General features: G+C 39.6%; 1 protein-coding gene across 1 annotated transcript; it reads right to left on the bottom strand.

Annotated features, from left to right (window-relative positions):
* Positions 1-517: 517 nt before the first annotated feature.
* LOC466818 (olfactory receptor 10S1) lies at positions 518-1,483 on the bottom strand. Its single transcript, XM_522218.5, has one exon. The coding sequence runs from the start codon at positions 1,481-1,483 to the stop codon at positions 518-520; it is 966 nt and encodes a 321-aa protein (XP_522218.5).
* Between the last annotated feature and the right edge of the window lie 14,707 nt (positions 1,484-16,190).

Genomic DNA, 16,190 nt, shown 5'->3' on the forward strand with positions numbered 1-16,190 from the left:
GTATATACTACCATGAGTGGGAGAATAAAGAAAATGTCACTTTCTAAGTCACCTTGGACAATCACTTTTCTCCTTGTATTTTATCATTTTAAAAAATGTGGTTTCTAAGCTGGGAAATACATATACAAAGGTTTTTTCATTGCCTTTTATATTTTTGTTTACAGTATTCTGTATGTATTTAATAAAGTTATTTCATAAAAAGTAAAACAATCATTTACTAATACAAATGAGGATGTGAATAGCATTTCACATACCTCTGAACCATAGAACATAGATTTTGGAGAGACTCTAGACATCATCTAATCCAGTCTCCTCATTTTCTAGATGAAGTGTTTGCAAGGGAGAGAGTGAGGTAGACCATTTGGCCAAAGCTGGGGGAAAGTGTGTGACTGAGTTGCAACTCAGTTATTCTGATTTCCACCTGAATGATTTGAGATGTGAATAGTTGCTTTCCTGGCAGGCAAATTGTGAGTTTTGATAGCACAGACTATGGGGGTGGGCTGCCTGCTGTAGACTCTCAGAAGCTGCTGCACAAAAGCCTTTGCAGAGCATGTTTCACCTCCTTGTTCCGCAAAGTGTAAATGAATGGGTTGAGCATTGGAGTTACGATTGTGTAGAAGACAGCAGGGGCCCCAGCTCCTGCCTCACTGGAGCGAGGCTGCAGGTAGATACAGACAGGTGGCACGTAGTACAGGAGCACCACAGTGAGGTGGGCAGTGCAGGTGGAGAAGGCCCGCTGCCGGCCCTGGGCTGTGCGGATGCACAACACAGCTGCCACGATGAAGATGTAGGAAATAACGATGAGGATGAGGCAGCCTGCAGCCACGATGCCAATGCTGGCAAGCATGACTAGCTCATTAATGGTGGTGTCTGTACAGGCGAGCTTTAGGACAGGGGGTATGTCGCAGAAGAAGTAGGCAATGTGGCAAGGCCCACAGTAGAGCAGGCGGAAGGTGAGGGAGGTGTGGATTGCAGCATGCGTGGCACCTATGGCCCAGGTGATTCCAGCCATTTCTGCACACATCCTTCTGTTCATGGCCACTGGGTAGTGCAGGGGTTGACAGATAGCCAGATAGCGGTCATAGGCCATGACTGTGTACAGGAAGCACTCAGTGCTGGCCAGAAAGTGGAAGCAATAAAGCTGTACGGCACAGCCCTCAAAGGAGATCACCTTCCCATCCAGAGTCAGCAGGCCTGCCATGACCTTGGGCACTGTCACTGTAGACAAACAGGCATCCAGGAAGGAGAGGTGCCCCAGGAAGTGGTACATGGGTAAGCTGAGGTGAGAGTCAGAGCCCACAGTTAGGAGGATGAGGAGATTCCCAGCCACAGTGATGCTGTAGATGAGGAGGAAGAGGAGGAAGAAGAGGCTAGGATGTTTAGCTGTGTACCTCAAACCCTCCAGGAAGAAGTGGCTCACCACAGTCTGGTTGGGGTTCTCCGTTGTCATCGTCATCTTCTCACACACAGAGCGGCTAGTCATCCCCTTTGCAACAAAACTGACATTAACGGAATAAATAGCTGTATCCCTTTCCTGAGATGTCGTTATCCATCAAGCCACACCACCTTGGTCTTACCCAGTAAGCAAGAGAAAGATGTACAAGTTCATCTTACAGTTTTGTTCTGCTCTAGTCTAGTGCTTCCTTGCTGTTTATTTCTTCATAATGAATCTTTCAATACAAGATCTGCAGTTTTGGTGAGGTATATAAAGGACTGTAAGAATTATTTGCAGAAATGCACTCCCTAAATAATGGCAATAAAAATATGGATTATAAATCCTACTCACAATGAGTATTTTTTGCAAATATTCCAGAATTGTGATGCCTCTGCCCTCCTACTCTATGTACCCTGCCATGCTGTAGATGTAGGAAGGCAGGTTCTTACTGCTGTGTCATCAGGGAGATGCATCCTATTTTCAGGTGAGACTTGCCTAGAGTTTTGGTGCTATTACATCAGCCAGAAACACAGCAGCCCCACCCATTACTCACCCAGAGGAGTTCTTTGGAATTTCAGTTACCCACAATCCTCAAGTGTGTAACAATTGAGGCTTGGAGAATAGACTGAATAATTATCAGGACAATTTTTTCTATACATTTTGTGTTCTTCCTGTAAAGCTCTGTTTCAAAATTTGGGGAATTGTTTGCCTTTTCCTTTCTTGTTGAGCCTTTCCACTGGACTGTAATTGAGATTTAAAGAGTTCTCTTTGATTCTTCCATCTTTCACCTCATTAGCCTAACCGATGTTGCATTAGGTGAAAAATTTCCTTAAACTGCTTTTTTTCCCTGTTGTCTCTTCAATTCCTGTGGATTTTACCTAACCCCGCCTCTTCATATTTAACACCTAGATTTTCACAATGGTTTTATGTCCCATCTCTTACTTACTCCCTGATATACCAAATGATTCAGTATTCAACTTTTTTGTGCCAGTTTTCTTAAAAAAATTCGAATATATCGTTTCTTACTGTTCCCTAGTGCCTGAGATATAAAGTGTATCTCTGTCCTACATTCAGAATTATCTATAAACTATTTCCATTATCATGAAAAAAATCTTTATCTTCTGCAATCCCCTAAGAAACTCCTGTTATCCAGGGATGCTATTTGCCTCATCTCCTCAATTTGCCATAATCTCTCTCTGATCTTGTCACAGGATCCTTAGGATGTCACTTTTCCAGACAGAAACCTCTGTGGCTGGTGGTTCCTCTGCTTGAGTTTGCTCATGGCTGCGGGGTTCTTTTCACCCACTTGGCCTGGCAGGCTGCACTTGGCTCGTGCTACCAGCCTGGATTCCATGCTTGCCAAGGGCGGGAGAGGCGAGAGGTGTGTGAGTGAGCAAGCACCGGGGTCTGGCCACTGCACACAGCCAGGCACACTTGCTGCTGTGGTGGGATGGGCAGCTCCAGGTGCCAGCAGAGGCACCAGCTTCATGTGAGGCTATAGCTGGACCAGGCATACTGCAAGTGGTTTCCATTATGGGCAGCAGCATCTGGACGAGGGGAATATGGGGGCACCCAAAAGCTCAGAGACACCAGGAACTGCAGAGCCCAAAGAGGGTATTACAGCCTGTCACAGCCCTGGCTCAGGGAGTCCTGAGGTCTGGGCTCCCAGAAGCTCTTCTCTCCTTCTCGTCACCCACAATGCAGCGAATGAGGGGGTGAGTTTGGGGGTTTGTGTTTCAGTCTGTTTGTGTTATAGCCCTTTCAGTCCCACCACCCCACTCTGACCTGCAGCTCCTGGGCTGGCCTGGCCCACCTCTGCTTCCTGTCCCATGGGGTGGTCACCCAGCACTGGCAGAGGGTGGGAGGGCTATAGTGTTACAGCAGCTCTGGCTTGGGGAGTCCCGAGGTCTGGGCCACCAGGAGGGTCACCACTTTTTACTCCCATAGTCCGGGAGCATGTCACCACCCACAGCTTGGCAAATGAGCCAGGAACATGTTACAGCACCTTTAGCTCCCACTGTTCGGTGGGTCCCAAGTTCTCATCCTGCATCCAGGAAGAATGAGGATACTAGAGGACAACTAGAGGGTGAGCAAGGTGCAGAGGAGCTTTATTAAGCAAGAAAACAGCTCTCAGGAGACCTGAAGTCAGTAGCTCCTTTCTGCAGGCAGGTCCCCCCAGTGAGTGAGTTTGGCTGCATCTGAGGCTTTTATGTGCTTAGAATGGAGGAAGTGCATGCTGATTGGTCCATGGGTGGCTATAGGTGGGTCTGGAAAAAGCGTCATCCAATTGGCCAAAAGGCGTCAATGAAGTTCTCACTCTGGGTTGTGGACTTTACCCAGAACTGGCACCCCAGACCCCAGGCTCCAGGGTGATACACAGGCTGTCCAGGCCAAGGGGTGCCTGCAGGCTTGCACTGAGCCACCCTCAGCCCCTTGGCCTCCCTCCTGTGCTCCTTGGCACCCAAAGTCCAGAGGGAGACAAGGCGGCAGGGAGCTAGCTGAATGTTATTGCCTAGGTTTTCTTCAAGGGTTTCTATGGTTTTGGGTTTCACATTTAAGTCTTTAATCCATCTTGAGTTAATTTTTGTATAAAGTGTAAGGAAGGGGTCCAGTTTCTGTTTTCTGCATGTGGCTAGCCAGTTTTCCCAGCACCATTTATGAAATAGGGAATATTTTCCCCACTGCTTGTTTTTGTCGGGTTTGTTGAAGATCCGATGGTGGAAGACGTGTGGTCTTATTTCTGAGGTCTCTATTCTGTTCCATTGGTCTATATGTTTGTTTTGGTACCAGTTTTGTTTACTGAAGCCTTATAGTATACTTTAAGTCAGGTAGTGTGATGCCTCCAGCTTTGTTCTTTTTGCTTAGGACTGTCTTGGCTATGTGGGCTCTTTTTGGTTCCATATGCAATTTAAAGTAGACTTTCTAATTTCTGTGAAGAAAGCAGTTTGATGGGAATAGCATTGAATCCATAAATTACTTTGGCAGTATGGCCACTTTCACAATATTGGTTCATCCTGTCCATGAGGGTGAAATGTTTTTCCATTTGTTTGTGTTTTCTCATTTCCTTGAGCAGTGGTTTATAGTTCTCCTTGAAGAGGTCCTTCACATCCCTCGTTAGCTGTATTCCTAGGTATTTTATTCTCTTTGTAGCAATCGTGAATGGGAGTTCATTCATGATTTGGCTCTCTGCTTGTCTATTGTTGGTATACAGGAAGGCTTGTGATTTGTGCACATTGATTTTGTATCCTGAGACTTTGCTAAAGTAGCCTGTCAGCTTAAGGAGTTTTGGGGCTGAGATGATAGGGTTTTCTAAATATAGGATTATCTCATCTGCAAACAGAGTCAATTTGACTTCCTCTCTTCCTATTTAAATACCCTTTATTTCTTTCTCTTGCCTGATTGCCCTGGCCAGAACTTCCATTCAAAACCACGTTCAATAGGAGTGATGACAAAAGGCATCTTTGTCGTGTGCTGTTTTTGTAAAGGGAATGCTTGCAGCTTTTCCCCATTCAGTATGATATAGGTCGTGGGTTTTTCATAGACAGCTTTTATTATTTTGAGATATGTTCCATTAATACCTAGTTTATTGAGAGTTTTTAGCATGAAGGAATGTTGAATTTTATCAAGGTCCTTTTCTGCATCTGTTGAGATAATAATGTGGTTTCTGTCATTGGTTCTGTTTATGTGATGGATTACAGTTGCACACGTTGAACCAGCCTTGCATCTCAGGGATGAAGCTGACATGATAGTGATGGATAAGCTTTTCGATGTGCTGCTGGATTCAGTTTGCCAGTATTTTTGTTGAGGATTTTCACATTGATATTCATCAGGGATATTGGCCTAAAGTTTTCTTTTTGTTGTTGTTGTTTTGTCTCTGCCAGATTTTGGTATCAGGATGATGCTAGCCTCATAAAATGATTTAGGGAGGAGGCCCTCCTTTTCAGTTGTTTGGAATAATTTCAGAAGGAATGATACCAGCTCCTCTTTGTACCTCTGGTAGAATTTGGCTGTGAACCCATCTGGTCCTGGGCTTTTTTTGGTTTGTAGGCTATTTATTAGTGCCTCAATTTCAGAACTTGTTATTGGTCTATTCAGGGATTCAACTTCTTCCTGATTTAGTTTTGGGAGGGTGTATGTGTCCAGGAATTTTTCCATTTCTTCCAGCTTTTCTAGTTTATGTGCAATGAGGTGTTTATAGTGTTCTCTGATTGTAGTTTGTGTTTCTGTGGGGTCAGTGGTGATTTCTCCTTTATCATTTTTTATTGTGTCTATTTGATTCTTCTCTCTTTTCTTCATTAGTATAGCTAGTGGTGTATTTTATTATTTTTTTTCAAAAAACCAGCTCCTGGATTCATTGATTTTTTTTGAAGGGTTTTTCATGTCTCTGTCTCCTTCAGTTCCACTCTGATCTTAGTTATTTCTTGTCTTCTACTAGCTTTTGGATTTCTTTGCTCTTGCTTATCTATTTCTTTTAATTTTGATGTTAGGGTATTAATTTGAGATCTTTCTAGCTTTCTGATATGGGCATTTAGTGCTATAAATTTCCCTCTTAACACTGCTTTAGCTGCTTCCCAGAGATTCTGGTATGTTGTCTTTTTGTTCTCATTGGTTTCAAATAACTTATTTATTTCTGCCTTAATTTTGTTATTTACCCAGAAGTCATTCAGAAGCAGGTTGTTCAATTTCCATGAAGCTGTGTGGTTTTGAGTGAGTTTCTTAAACCTGAGTTCTAATTCGATCACACTGTGGTCTGAGAGACTGTTTGTTATGATTTCCATTCTTTTGCAGTTGCTGAGGAGTGTTCCAATTATGTGGTCGATTTTAAAGTATCATGTGACACTGAGAAGAATGTATATTCTGTTGTTTTTGGGTGGAGAGTTCTGTAGATATCTATTAGGTCCACTTGATCCAGAGCTTAGTTCAAATCCTGAATATCCTTGTTAATTTTCTGTCTCGTTGATTTGTCTAATATTGACAGTGGCATGTTAAAATCTCCCACTATTATTGTGTGGGAGTTTAAGTCTCTTTGTAGGTCTCTAAGAACTTGTTTTATAATTCTAAGTGCTCCTGTATTGGGTGCACTTATATTTAAGATAGTTAGGTCTTCTTGTTGAATTGATCTCTTTACAATTATATAATGCCCTTCTTTGTCTTTTTTGGTCTTTCTTGGTTTGAAGGCTGTTTTGTCAGAGACTAGGATTGCAACCCTTGCTTTTTTCTGCTTTCCACTTGCTTGGTAAATTTTCCTTCATCCCTTTATTTTGAACCTATGTGTGTCTTTGCACGTGAGATGGGTCTCTTGAATACAGTGCACTGGTGGTCTTAACTCTTTATCCAGTTTGCCATTTGGTGTCTTTTCATTGGGGCACTTAGCCCATTCATATTTAATGCTAATGTTGTTATGTGTGAATTTGATCTAGTCATCATGATGCTAGCTAGTTATTTTGCACACTATTTGATGCAGTTTCTTCATAGTGTCATTGGTCTTTATATTTTCATGTGTTTTGCAGTGGCTAGCACTGGTTTTTCCTTTCCATATATAGTACTTCCTTCAGGAGCTCTTGCAAGGCAGGCCTGGTGGTGATGAATTTTCCCAGCATTTGCTTGTCTAAAAGGATTTTATATCTCCTTCATTTATGAAGCTTAGTTTGGATGGATATGAAATCCTGGGTTGAAAATTCTTTTCTTTAAGAATTGTGCATATTGGACCCCACTCTCTTCTGGCTTGTCGGGTTTCTGCTGAGAGATCCACTCTTAGTCTATTGGGCTTCCCTTTGTAGGTGACATGGCCTTTCTCTCTGGCAGCCCTTAGCATTTTTTCCTTCATTTTGACCTTGGAGAATCTTATGATCATGTGTCTTGGGGTTGATCTTCTCATGGAGTGTCTTAGTGGGGTTCTCTGTATTTTCTGAGTTTGAATGTTGGACTGTCTTTCATGGTTGAGTAAATTCTCCTGGATTATATCTTGAAGTGTGTTTTCCAACTTGGTTCCATTCTACTCGTCTCTTTCAGGTATTCCAATCAGTCATAGATTCGGTCTTTTTACATAGTCCCATATTTCTCAGAGGTTTTGTTTGTGCTTTTTCATTCTTTTTTCTCTAATCTTGTCTGTCTGCCTTATTTCAGCAAGATAGTCTTCCATCTCTGATATTCTTTCTTCTGCGTAATCTATTTGGCTATTGATACTTGTGTATGCTTCACGAAGTTCTCGTGCTGTGTTTTTCAGCTCCATCAGGTTGTTTACTTTCCTCTCTAAACTGATTATTCTAGTTAGCAGCTCCTCTTCTTCAAGGTTCTTAGCTTCTTTGCATTGGGTTAGAACATGCTCCTTTACCTCAGTGAAGTTTGTTATTACCCATCTACTGAAGCTTGCTTCTGTCAAATCATCCATCTCATCCTCCATCCAGTTCTGCCCCCTTGCTGGAGAGGGGTTGTGATCATTTTGAGGAGAAGAGGCATTCTGGCCTTTTGGGTTTTCATCTTTTTTTTTTTGCTAATTCTTTCTCATCTTCATGAGTTTGTCTAGTGTTGATTTTTGAGGCTGCTGACCCTTGGATGAGGTTTTTGTGAGGACTTTTTTGTTGTTATTGATGCTGTTGTTGTTGCTTTCTGTTTGTTTCTCTTTGAATAATCAGATCCCTCTTCTATAGGGATGCTGCGGTTTGCTGGGGATTCACTTCAGGCCCTGTTCATCTGGTTCACTCTCGCACCTGGAGATGTCACTTGAGGAGGCTGGAGGACAGCAAAGATGGATGCCTCCTCCTTCCTCTGGGATCTCTGACCTTTAGGGGCACTGACCTGATGCCAGTAGGAATGCTCCTATATAGAGTGTCTGACAACCTCTGTTGGTGTCTTACCTGTTGAGTGGCACGGATAGCAGGACCCATTTAATGAGGCACTTTGGCTGTCCCTTCATGGAGGGGGTGTGCTTTGCTGGGGGGAAACTCACTTGTCTAGGCTACCTGGATTCCTCAGAGCTAGCAGGAGGAAGGACTAAGTCTGCTGGTCCACGGAGACTATGGCTATCCCTTCCCCTAGGGGCTCAGGCCCAGGGAGATTAGAATCTTTTCCTAGCTGGAGTTGGAGCCCCTCAGGGAGGCCCTGCAGCCACAATATTGCCTGCCATCCCTCTTCCAAGGAGCTCAGATGGCTTAGACTGCAGGCAGCCACAGCAGTGGTTATGACCGCCCCTCCCCCCAGGAACTCAGCAGGCTTAGGCAGATTCTAGTCAAGTGGGTGTTGAGAATCTGCACAGCTCCGTGGTTGAGGCCCAAGACGCCAGTGGCGTGGGGTCCTGAGTGGGATCTTCCAATCCATGAGTTGCACAGTTCCATGAAAAAGCATGGTTTCCCAGGTTGGGTGGCACGCTCACTCACTGCCTCCCTTGGCTAGGGGTTGGGGCTCCCCTGCCTTGTGTGGCTCTCTTGTGGGCTGCTGCATCACACTGCTCTTCCTTCCTCTCCATGGGTCACGTCAGCCACCCAGTCAGCCCTTATGACAGAACTGGGATACCTCGGTTGGCAGTGCAGGGTTCGCATACTGTTTTGGATCTTTTTGATGGGATCCTCTGATTTCTACTGCTTCTAGTTGGCCATCTTGGCCCCACCCTCAGCAGTTCTTCCAAATGGTAAACAAAGAGTTACCATATGACACAGAAGCAGTTTCACTCCTAAGTCTACTGAATAGAATGGAAAACATATATTCACAGGAAACTTGGATATGGGGGCTGGGTGCAGTGGCTCTTGCCTGTAATCCCAGCATTTTGGGAGGCTGAGACTAGAGAATTGCTTGAGGCCAGCAGTTTGAGACCAGCCTTGGCAACATAGTGACACCTTGTCTCTATTAAAAAAAATTTTTTAAATTAAATCAAAAAGAAGATTTGAATACAAACATTTATAGTAGCATTATTAGTAATAGCCAAAAGGTAGAAACAACCCAAATGTATATCAACTGGTGAATGAATAAACAAAATGTGGTATGTACATATTATGGAGTACTATGAAGCTGTAAAAAAGAATGAAGCATATGCTACAATGTGGGTGAACTTCAAAAACATGCCAAGTGAAAGAAGTCAGACACAAAAATCTCACGTGGTTTATGATTACATGTATATGAAATGGATAAATCCAGAAAATACATGAGCGGATGCCTGATCCTATGGGTGGGAATGGAAATTGACAGCAAATAAGCACAAGGTGATAGAAGTCTTCTAAAATTAGATTGTGGAGATGTTTTCACAACTGGTATAAACTTGTTTAAAATTACTGAAATGTATAAATAAAATGTTTAGCTTTTATCTAAAAAAATCTGTTTAAAAAATAGAAAACACAACTTGGATTCCTCTGATTAAGTTAGTATCCCATGTAATGAAGAGATTGTACATTTCATGATCTTTAAGACACTATGATATAGTGAAATGATATGATATGAAAATATACATGTATTTCACTATATGATGTAGTGAAATGATATCAACAGAAAGGTCTGGACAGAGGTAGATCTACATTTAAATCTGGCTCTCATAGGAGCTTAGTAGCTTGATAAGCTCCCTTGAAATTTCTGAGCCTCAGTTTCCTCATGTGTAAGTGATTTTAAAATAATCAAGTTTAACATTTTAACAAGAAATATATCTATATAGTGTGTGTGTATATAAAATAGTAATTGTTGAGTAATTTACTAATTAATTGGTAGCTTTTATTATGCATAGCTAATATTCTATTATTTCATTCCCTCCTTTGAAATAGTTCTAATGTCTGTAATTCTATTTTTCTACAATCACTATACTTAATAACTTAAACTCTTACATTTGGCTTATTTTAATTTCTATTAGTTGGTCACATTGACATCTGTCACCATCCTTCTCTAAACTTTTCCCATACGATTCTTTCACATTGACCATTTTTCATTTTCCACTTAAAAGATGGAGATTCCACTGTCCAAGGCATAATCTAAACTTTTCAAGACAGGTTAGCATCCTCTCTGTTATCCGAGCATAGCACTTTCTTCCCATGTAAATAATCAATTGTTTTTTATTAGTGCTTTATCCTCCATTGGGTTATATTTATATTTCCTGCAGGGCTTAGGAATGTTTTTTTAAATAATTTAGATAGTAAATAAAAATAGTTTAGTAAAGACTAAACAAATGCTACCTACATCACAGTGATACAGAAAGAGAAACAGAGAAAAATGGGTAAGGTTCTCAGCCCATAGTTATTAGGATGAGAGATGCTCAGTCACAGTGACACTAGGTGTGGGTATGGGAGTTGGGCCATTCGTCCTCATTACCTTATTTTCATTCATAGTAGATGGTTAGTTACTCCCCTTTTAACTTAACTGAATTCATTCCTTTGACTTAACATGTTTTTTCCTCTAAGTGCAATTTCACCATGGTACATATAAAGATATATAATATTACTCTGACGATCCTATATTGTTACTATTGTCTGCTTTTTCTTTGAATCTCTCAGTAGAAGAATTGTTAATTGCATTAAGCACACAAATTATAGCCAGGTGATGTTAGTACTAATCTCCTATTCAAATAAATACACAGTCTCCAAAAGGGCCTGGAAAATCCACTTCCTATAGAAGTCTTATAAAAGTGGATTTCTTCCAATCTTTTTCTATTCCTGCTTTTGTTGGATTCTTTAGTAGAGCTACAGATGGAGATGGGCAGTGCCTTATTTCCAGGAGGCATGAGAAATTTCATCCAATACCTGTGAACTTTTGCCTGGAGTCTAAATTTCATTACATCGATAAGAGTACAGGAATCCCACCTGCCACACACCCAGAGTGAGTCTTGGAATCTGAAACTCTTTCAAAGCTTGGAATTGTGTGTTCAGTTAATAATCAAGGCAATTTCTGTGGTTTGTAGTATTCTCTGGATTTCATCTCTAAATTTTTAGGCAACAAAAGCCAAAATTGACAAATGGGATCTAATTAAACTAAAGAGCTTCTGCACAGCAAAAGAAACTACCATCAGAGTGAACAGGCACCCTACAAAATGGGAGAAAATTTTCGCAACCTACTCATCTGACAAAGGGCTAATATCCAGAATCTACAATGAACTCAAACAAATTTACAAGAAAAAAACAACCCCATCAAAAAGTGGGCAAAGGACATGAATAGACACTTCTCAAAAGAAGACATTTATGCAGCCAAAAAACACATGAAAAAATCCTCACCATCACTGGCCATCAGAGAAATGCAAATCAAAACCACAATGAGATACCATCTCACACCAGTTAGAATGGCAGTCATTAAAAAGCCAGGAAACAACAGGTGCTGGAGAGGATGTGGAGAAATAGGAACACTTTTACACTGTTGGTGGGACTGTAAACTAGTTCAACCCTTGTGGAAGTCGGTGTGGCAATTCCTCAGGGATCTAGAACTAGAAATACCATTTGACCCAGCCATCCCATTACTGGGTATATACCCAAAGGACTATAAATCATGCTGCCATAAAGACACATGCACACGTATGTTTATTGCGGCATTATTCACAATAGCAAAGACTTGGAACCAACCCAAATGTCCATCAATGATAGACTGGATTAAGAAAATGTGGCACATATACACCATGGAATACCATGCAACCATAAAAAATGATGAGTTCATGTCCTTTGTAGGGACATGGATGAAATTGGAAATCATCATTCTCAGTAAATTATCACAAGAACAAAAAACCAAACATGACATATTCTCACTCACAGGTGGGAATTGAACAATGAGAGCACATGGACACAGGAAAGGGAACATCACACTCTGGGGACTGTTGTGGGGTGGGGGGAGGGGGGAGGGATAGCATTAGGAGATATACCTAATGCTAAATGACGAGTTAATGGGTGCAGCACACCAGCATGGCACATGTGTACATATGTAACTAACCTGCACATTGTGCACATGTACCCTAAAACTTAAAGTATAATAATAATAAAATTTTAAAAAGAATGCAACGCCCCCCCAAAAAAACACAATTCTTAAAATTTCAGCAGAAGTTGGGGAAATGTAAGAAATTGATATGATCAGGAAATGGGATTAGAGTATACTTTTTAAAAATCTTGACATTATTAAGTTTCTTAAAGTTTTAATAAAACATTTTTTAAAAATAAAAAAAGGACTTGTCTTACTACACACACCCTTTCTATTCTCTTCAATGGGTAAAGCTTGACATCAGAATTCCATTTGAATTTTTCTGTTTTTTAAAAAACATGAATAGCCTTTTTCTTGAAATGTATGTCTTATTTGTATCTGCATTTAATTTTTTATAACCATTATCCTTAGTCTCTCATTTCATTAATGAGATGAAACCCATCATAAGTCATTCTCATAACGAAATGAGAGACTGAGGGTAATGGTCATAAAAGACTCATTTCATAATGAGTCTCTCATTTCATTATGTCTCAGGGATTATAATTATAATCTCCTGCAAGGTCTTCTCAACTCTCACCTCTCCCCTTTAATGAATCACTTCATCCTGCATAACATTGACTGATCAAATTTCAAAAGAGTTTATCTCACTGGTCCCCTCCCACAAATGCTAATAATCTCAATCTCACATGCTGATTTACTGTGCAACACAAAATTCTCAATTTATAACTCAAAACTTCTAAAATGTGATTGGTATCCATTTATTCTTATCCCCTACAACTTTTCTCTACTCAAGTACATTTCTCTGTTCAATAAGCATTTCTTTATGCAAGTAGATTTTCTCAACCTCTCCTAAATTTACTGTTAATCTCCTCTTGTTCTCCTCACCCTACGCAATCCCCCCTTGAAGAAATCAACTTCATTTTTATCTGATAACATCTCTAAAGCTTCTCGGACTTTAGTGTGCACATGAGTCACCTGGGACTCTTGTTAAGCTGCAAATCCTAATTCAACAGGTCTGGAGTAGGGACTGAGATTCTGTCTTTCTAATAAGTGCCCAGAGATTTCCATTATGTGGTTCCATGAATTGCACTTTGAGTAGCAAGAATCTAAGCTACTATTCGAGGTTAAGATCAAGCCTATCCTCTCCATGTTGTCTTTCTACCCTAAGAATGCTTTGGTTCCCCTGTAAACTCAGCGGCATTTAACAGTGTGTTTTGATATGTAGCCTGTTCAGAAACTCTCTTAGCGTACTTCTACACTTTTCTATGTGTATGTGATATAGTTCCCTAAGAAGAAGGTTTTCCATAAATATCTTTGAAAGAGAGCCAAAAAATGGCATGAACTATGAAGTTAGATGGACTTGGGTTTATTGTCCTGTCACTGTCACCTACTGGTTGAAGGATATTTGGCAGGTTGCTCACTTCCTCTTCTCCTCTTGCTAAATACATCAATTCCACACCTTTAAAATGAAAATAATAATGCATAAAGAGTGTCCTATTAATAGTTGCTATTAACCCTGGATAGTATGTGAAATAACATAAAATCTTAATTTTTTAAAAGTCAGTTACTCGAACCGCTGAATTTTACATGACCCTTTCAATATGAGAATATCACTACTTCACAGAAAAGCCAATTCCAATATTGGACTGTTCATATACAATTTATACCATATACTGTTATACATATACTGTTCATACAATTTAAATCAACATGACTAAACTTCCCCCAATTATTTTTGGCCTAATCCTTTAAGCTCAATGAAATAGTCAAAATACCAAATAAATTCAAATAGAAATAATTTTTTGAACAAATCATGCTTACTGTATTTCACCACCTGCATATAGCATAAAAATGGTAGGTGAGAAAAATCTGGCTAGTGACTGTCAAGCCTGACAAAAAAATTGAGACGTTGCTATGACACCTCTTTTCTTATCTCTTTCCTGGGAGTGTTTTTCTCCATGCTCCTCAACTTAGAATGGAATTAATGTCCTGATAAACCCATCATAAGTCAAAAATATCATAAGATGAAAATGCATTGAATATACCTAACTTACCAAACATCATAGCTCGGTTTAGCCCACCCTAAATGTGCTCAGAACACTTCCATTAGCCTACAGTTGGGCCAAATCATCCAAAAGAAAGTCTATTTAATAATAAAATTTTGAATATCTCATTAAATTCATTGAATACTATACTGAATATGAAAAATAGAATGCTTTTGCACAATCCACAGTCATAAAGTTGAGCCATCATAAGTTGGAGACCATCTGTATACTCCTTTCAAAAAGCACAGATCATGAACTTTCATGAATTCAGTGGGACTGGAACAATTATAGAACTTTTGAATATCAAAATATAGAATAACTTAGAGATCATCTTGCTTAACTTCATTTTACAGACAAAGAAAGTCAATCTGGAAAGACTAAGTAGATACCGACAAATTGAAATGCCTTCTAGGAATTTAGAAATAAGGATAATTAGGGTTCTTGCTGAGTATTAAAATTTAAGTATTACCACATAAATGATCTGAGCAGATAAATACAAACTTAGAATGGCTATCAGGTCATGACAGGAAGGAATGTATTTATAAAAAATAAGACACTCTAGTGAGGTGTATTCAGGAAGACATGAACAAGCATAGGTATATCTCTTTGTAAGACAAAAAAGACTGAATATAATGTGAATGGTAAATATATTAAAATGATTTCTATTTTTAATATGAGTTCAGTTAAGATGGCAGAAATGTTTCTGTTTGTTTACTACTTGATAAAATATCTGGAAATTAATCTAAAAAAACAGATATGAGAAAATGGCCCCAAATAATCTGAACCTGATTAGAAATGAATGAGAAAATAACCTTATTAGATGTTTAAAAGTATATTAAAGTTAGTGGGTGCAGCGCACCAGCATGGCACATGTATACATATGTAACTAACCTGCACAATGTGCACATGTACCCTAAAACTTAAAGTATAATAAAAAAAAAAAAAAATCAAAAAAAAAAAAAAGTATATTAAAGCTGCAGGTATTTTTAAAGTTTGGTACTAACATATATATAATAATGATATCTGCACATATGTCAACATATGTATTTGAATTTTAAAATAAACAGCCAAAGAATAAAAAGACACCAAAGAATACTTAATATTCAAACTCTAAACAGTAGTATGTTTTTAGCTTCTATTTTCAAGAATGGAGAAATATTCATACAGTCTAACACTACTTTTCCTTTTCTGTCTTATTTATTCATTGTTTATTCTCAATATTAGTTAACCTCAAAACAAACTTGAAATCAAAATACCCTCTTAAGAAGTGAAGTTGCATAAAAATACTATCCTATGTAGCTCTTTCTAGTGGAGAGTTCAAATTCTGGGCTCACAGAAATAAGTTCACATATTAGCCCTGCTGCTCATTGACTGTGTGGATACAGTATAAAGTAAAATTTGCTGTTTGATGTTTTTATGTGGTAGTTTTCTTAACATAAAATAGTAAGATGTATTTTTTATTTCTCTATTAAGAGCAAAACAACCAATTAATTTTTTTATGTCACCTTTTTCTGTCTGTGTGATGTGTCATTGGCCCTGATGAGAAAAAGAAGTCCTCGTGTTTGCCTGAATTTGACTTCTAAGTAGGCACTTCTCTGGGATCAGAGGATTGATTACATAATTTCTGCCCCACTTTTGCCAGGGAGTGTTTATGTGCCCATTGCACTGCAGTTCTGTAGGTCTGCCAAATAGAGTTTGTAACTGTCTTGGGCTGCTCTTCCTAAGATAGTTAATTAGTCTTCTCTGGAGCATTCTCCTAGGATTATATCAAGGATTTATGTTGTTTTCATCACAGGAAAAAATCACTGCCATCTCACTGACTAGATCTTACAAGACCTTCA

Source organism: Pan troglodytes, chromosome 9 (assembly GCF_028858775.2).
Source record: "Pan troglodytes isolate AG18354 chromosome 9, NHGRI_mPanTro3-v2.0_pri, whole genome shotgun sequence".
Lineage (NCBI taxonomy): Eukaryota > Metazoa > Chordata > Mammalia > Primates > Hominidae > Pan > Pan troglodytes.

What these genes read in the sequence shown, in the direction of transcription:
- LOC466818 (XM_522218.5), bottom strand. Translation starts at nt 1,483, where the DNA reads ATGACTAGCCGCTCTGTGTGTGAGAAGATGACGATGACAACGGAGAAC.